A 5,962-nucleotide genomic window follows, 5' to 3' on the forward strand; every position below is an offset into this window, starting at 1 on the left:
GGAGGCTCTGGGACTCTACAGTCAGAGGGCCCTAACAGATGACGTGGCCTTGGGTGGTACACACGGTTAATGTGCGCAGCAGTTAAATGAAAGGGTGGAATCCACTGGAAGACAACTAATCCCCACCCTCATAGTCCCTAAGTCTGGTCACGAGATCCCATTGCCCTCGCTGCAGCCACACAGGCTTACATGACACCAGCACAACATTTATGCCTGCACACGGCTCTTCAGTATGAGCTGCGCAGACCCCGTCTCACTGGATTTCCACGGGTTTCTGTGAAGCGGGTTCTATCCCGACATGCCGACAGTGGCAACAGAACACATAGCTACTAACACAGCCGCTGATGTCAAACTGCTGACATTGAACCCGTCCCTGCCAGCCGAATGCTCTCACGAGTGCGCCACAGGACTGGGTGATAGGAAATGAGATAGGCCAATGTGACATGTCACCGCATGAACACGGAGAAGCTGCACGTTGGTAGTTCAGTGATACAATTCTTGCCTTCTATGCGGGAGCCGTGGCCCTGCTGGTGTCATGGTTACATGTGCGTCAGCAGTTTGAAACCGCCAGCAGCTCCGAGGAAGAAAGACAAGGCTCTGTACTCCCGTAAGAGTGACAGTCTTGAAACCCATGGGGGCAATTCTACCCTGTCCTATGGGGTGGCTATGGGTCAGGGACAACTCTAGGGCCGGGAGACCCAGGGTAGATTCCTGGCCAATGTGCCCGATGCGATGCACAACCTCCAGCTGTGGTCAGTGCAGCCTCGTGTGCTGTTCTGATGTTGAAGAGGCTGCGGCAGCGCTTCCAGACTAGGAAGATGGATGAGGAAGAAAAACCTGGTGGTCTATTCTCAAAAGCCAGCCAAGGTAAGCTCTACTGATCTCAACGGTCCACTCCACCGCTGAGTGGAAACGGCTGAGGCCTGGTCAGTATTTCCCTTCCTCGTGCACAAGGGCATTGTGAGGTAGGAGCCAAGCTGACAGCAGGTAGCAGCAGTCAAGGCCATCTCGGGTCATTCCGCGGCGACAGCGAGGCCAGTTATAAAGGGAGACCCACTAGAAGATAATCGGCGCTTGCTGTACAGGTTAAACAACTTGGCTTCCAAAGTCCAAACATGGGTTATGCCTTTGTGGGCCCTGAATGAGAGTTTTAAAAGAAGTTCTATTTCTTAGAAAGGTATTTGAAACAAATCATTTGAGAGAACATCCAAATGATCTCCCAGGAAGTTGAGTTCAGAGGAACCTAGCGTGAAAACCGCTGTGAAGATTGTTGTCACTCGGAAGCAGCGGTTCCTTTGGGGGTCAAACGACCCTTTCACCGGGGTCACCTCAGACCATCGGAAAACACATATTTTCGATGGTTTTTCGATGGTCTTAGGAACTGAGACACCGCTCTTCTATCTCAACCTTTGCACTGACGCTGGCTTTTTACGCATACTGTCACAAAATGTAGCAATGTAGTTTACTCTTGTTATATTAAGACTGCTACCCATGCTGCACCATGCTTCAAGACAAAATTTCATGTATTTGTGATTAGAAATAAATTTCACAATACATAATTACATATTATATTTGTGATTACTCACTATGCTTTAATTATGTTCAATTTGTAACGATGAAAATACATCCTGTATATCAAATATTTATGTATAAAAGTAGCAAATTTAAAGTTATAAAGTAGCCAAGAAGTAATTTTATGGTTGGGGGTGGGTCACCACAACATGAGGAACTGTATTAAAGGATCTCAGCATGAGGAAGGTTGAGAACCACTGCTGTACAGGGAAGGTTGGGGGGAAGGGGAGTCAAAGCAACAGGTGTACGGAGAAGAAATGCCCCCAAGCTGATTGTGGCGATGGCTGTACAACCCCTCTCAAGGTGGCCGAGCTACTGACTCCCCGATGTTATTGCCAGCGGCCATCGAGTTGGTTCCGACCCACTGCCGCAACCCTACTACGCACAGCAGAAAAAGCACTGCTCGGGCCTTGCCCAGCCTCACCGTGATCCCAGGCTTGAGCCCACTGTGGCAGCCACCGTGTAAACCCACCTTGTTGAGGGTCTTCCTCATTCGCTGCCCCACTACTTTATTATTTTTAACAGTTTTATTAGTACTTCATCCGCCTGTTATAAAATTCAATAATCCATCCATTCATATCAACAAGGGTTGGACAATTATTACCACATTCAATTCTAGACCATTTTCTTCTTCCCTGTAACTCAGTTATTCCTATGATTTTTTTCTAATTATGGCAAAAACAGACACAACAAAATATTCTCCAGTTCCACAACTTCTGCATGTATAATTCAGTGTCATTGACTATACTCTTCGTGTTGCACAACCATTATTGATGTCCTTTCCAAATGATTCCTCCACCAATAACATAAACTCAATGCCCACTAATCAACAACTCTTTCTTCTTCACCCATGGTAACCATAGGTCAAGTCTGGCTTCTTCTCCTTGATATAGTATTCACATCTCATACACGTCCATGGCTAAATCAGGTTTTAAAAGAGTTGTATGTAAGATGAGCACCCTTATCTTCAGTGACTTTTCATGAAGGTGAGTATCAAGCAGGCCATGTTGTCAAAACGAACTGTTCTTAGATGGGGGCTAGAGTTTAGTGGGAGCCCAGAATCCATCTGTTTGCCAATGGGTTATGAACCACGCTGGTTTACTTCGACAGTCATATGACAAAAACCAAAACCCACAAGAACAACAATAACCAAAGAAACAAAAACATTTCCAGTCATCTCCCTGGGGTATAGGCAATTGCAATTATAACATCAATTATTTTTCCAATGATAAAGAATTTAGGATACTATTTGAGGTAGTTAGTTTATTGTGCCAACCTGGCCTATAAACACATGTGGGGTTAATTGAAGGGCGGAGGGATAAATGGCTCAGTGAGCCTCGCCTTTCTAGTTCTTGGGTCTCTTGCTTTCTGATGGTCAGACCAGGGTGCAGCTGCCTTAGCCAGTTCCCTGCTTCAGCCGGTAAGGCTCACTACCTGTAAGACATCCCTGAGGAGAAGCCACATGGACCTACGCCGATGCAGCCCTGGGTGCTAGAGCACCCATGTGGAGACCCCTGCCAGCACTGAGATGCTTATACATTCACTGACTCGGCTGTCCTCCTGCAGTCGGCATCATTGCCTCTGTTTTGTGAGATGGAGGAGGACTTTGTGGATTGGTGTTGATCATAAGGGTTAACGGGTTAATGTTGGACTTGTGGGCTTGGGCAGCACTGGGTTGGGATGTTTTCTTGATACGCACTTAACCTTTATATAAAACGCTCTCTTATACATGAGTTTCTGTGGGTTTGTTTCTCTAAAGTACCCATACTAACACACTATTGATATGAGGAGTTTAGATGAGGATAGTCTAACTGCAAGCTGCAATCCAAAAGTTGTTGCTTTGTACAGATGGATTTCTTAATTGATTGAGCTCTAGTTCACTGATCATGGGGGCTGATGTTAGGGGAAATTTTCCTGGATCAGTTCTTACAGGTGCAGATCTTGTCTGTCGGCTGAAAACCTGTCATATTAATGCAGGGGGATCACTGAGGTACTAAACACATGGTGGTTTCATTGCATGCCCACTAAGCCAGGGGTCCCACCAAAGGTCCCATGGTTCATTTCCACAGTCTTGGGGTGGCCACCCTTTGCTTCCTCTCCAATCAGAGTATTTCGTCCTACATCCAAGGGTGTTTGAGATAGGGGCCAGTTCATTCAGTCGGACTTCTACGTTGAGTCCTTCTGGTGTGCCCTTTGGGAGATGCCATGTTCCCTTTAAGGCCACTGTCTAAGGTCATCATAGTCCAAGGGGTGGTTCACCAAGGTTGTGTAGAAACATGTTCGTAGTGCCTACCCGGGAACACAGACCAGGGTTTACTCTCCCCTGAGGTTCCCTACAATTACTGTTCCGCATCCCTTCTCCATGTGAGCTTGCTCCTCCCCGCTGATCCACCACACAGAGATGCTCCACTGCCCTGGTCTTCACTGGATCTTCCAGTACAGCTCTCCTCTCATTCCTGTGGAGGGCCTGCTGTTCTGGCCCGCTACGTTACCAAGCATGATGATATGTTCATTACAGCTCAGTAGAGGAAAAAACAGGTGGGCTTTCACTGTAGACCAGGGGTGGGAATGCCTGGCCCTCAGGCGTACAAGGCTCATGAACTCATCACTACCAGCTGACATCACCTGCCTCACGAGAGAGAAGCCGCACCAGCCATGCACTGGGGTGAGGATGTCCTTCAATGGTCTGAGCAACTTGGCCCAAGAAAGAGAGTGCCGTCAGAAATGCCCAAATGGCCCTTGGCAGAAAAAGGTCCCCACCACCACCACCCGCTCTATCCGAGTTTCTGTCTCATCATCCTGCGCCGCACCCTGCCTGCGCTCCTTCTAGCTCTAAAGGCCAACAAGCCGATGGTCAGCACTACTCGCGGGCGTCTGACCTGTGCTTCAGCCGAAGTTTAACTCCTCCCGACCACGTAGTTTTTCTCTGCTGGGGCTCCAAGGTGAGGTGCTGGGGGCTGGAGTTAGAGACCGCAGCGTCTGCATGGCCCTGGTCCGCACACGTGGTCCTGCGGAGAGGAGGGACACAAGAAGGTGAGTGTGCTGTGGGTCATAGGCATGCGCATCGGAGTACAACGAGGAAGAGAAAAATCAAAGCCCACTGAGGTGGGGTCGATTCTGACTCAGTGTCCCGGTACAGGCTCTCTGAGAAGGAAAACCTTCACGGGAGGAGCAGAGTCTGATGTCTCTCCTGCAGAGCCGCTGATGGGTTTGAACCGCCACCTGGCGATCGGCGGCCCTGGCACTTACCTAGTAACGCTACCTGGACCCTTTAGGATGAAGGGACAAGAAAATTAGGCAGGTTAGAACAGACAAGCCACCAGAGCCATGGAGGCCATTCTAGTTCACGGTGTCCCCCACAAGACAAGAGTAGAACTGTGCTCCACGGCTTTTCTGAATGATCAACGGCTGGTTTTTCTGAAGCAGATCACCAGGCCTTTCTTCCAAGGCACTCCTGGGTGGACCTGAGCCCCGAGGCTGTTGGTTAGATGCATAATGCATTAACCCTCTGCACCAGTGAGGGATTCCTTCTATGAAGGGTTTTCACCAACCCAAGCAAGCTGTCAAACGAAACACTCCCCCCCTCCTCACTGCCATCACGTGGATGCTGCCTCACAGGGATGCTCAGGACAGGGTAGAACTGCCCCCCAGTCCCCCTTCCTCCCTCCCCCACCCCCCGTGAGTTTCCAAGACTGTAACTCTTTACAGCTGGAGTGGCTGGTGGTTTTGACCTGCTGACCTCCTAGTTAGCAGCCCAATAGGTGACCCCTACGCCAACAGGACTCCTCATATCAAACAAGATAGCCACCTTGAAATCAAGTCACAGCAGCCTCACATGCCAACACTCCCCACCCTCTCGTGCCCCAATCCTGCTTTCAGGAGAGTGATCTCTGAGTGTCAGCAGCCCTTGATGTACCCAGCCATTTGGTGGTGGTGGGGGGGAGGTGTCAGCGCTCAGAAGCAGCTGCCAGCTTTTGAGACCGAGCTATTTGGGATTGTTCAGATGCCACCGCACTGGGAGGCAAGGCTTTTGTGTGTCCCGTGCAGTCCACCCGCCCACACCCGTAGCCAACACAGCCCCCAGAACTCTCCTCGATACGCCCAGCCCCACCGGCACATTCCGGCGTGGGAAGGGACTGGCTGCTCCTTAGGAGCTTGCAGACTCCCTGCCTGCAGCCACCACCCTCCTCGTTGGCAGGCCTCACCCTGCACGTGGGCTGGGCAGTGGGCCCTGTCATCCCTGTATGCTGCCGGTACCGGTGGCGTGCTCTCAGTTTCTGGCTAGGAGGCTCTTCCTCAGTCTCTGAGAGCCTATTTCCAGCAGGAATCTGGAAAAGGCCCCAGGAGGCCAGTTTCTCCCCCCCAGGCACAGGCCTTGGCTGGGAGGGGA

The 5,962-nt window shown here is 50.3% G+C and overlaps 1 protein-coding gene across 1 annotated transcript in view; it reads right to left on the reverse strand.

The window, feature by feature from the left end:
• SHROOM3 (shroom family member 3) overlaps window positions 1–5,962 on the reverse strand; it is a 227,831-nt gene that overhangs the window by 63,065 nt on the left and 158,804 nt on the right. The window contains exon 3 of the mRNA XM_045284350.1: window positions 4,452–4,580. Within this exon, the coding sequence (XP_045140285.1) occupies window positions 4,452–4,580 (129 nt within the window). The remainder of the gene's footprint in view (window positions 1–4,451; window positions 4,581–5,962) is intronic.

Source organism: Echinops telfairi, unplaced genomic scaffold, assembly GCF_000313985.2.
Source record: "Echinops telfairi isolate 266 unplaced genomic scaffold, ASM31398v2 ScPeMD7_7468;HRSCAF=8506_0, whole genome shotgun sequence".
Taxonomy (NCBI): Eukaryota; Metazoa; Chordata; class Mammalia; order Afrosoricida; family Tenrecidae; genus Echinops; species Echinops telfairi.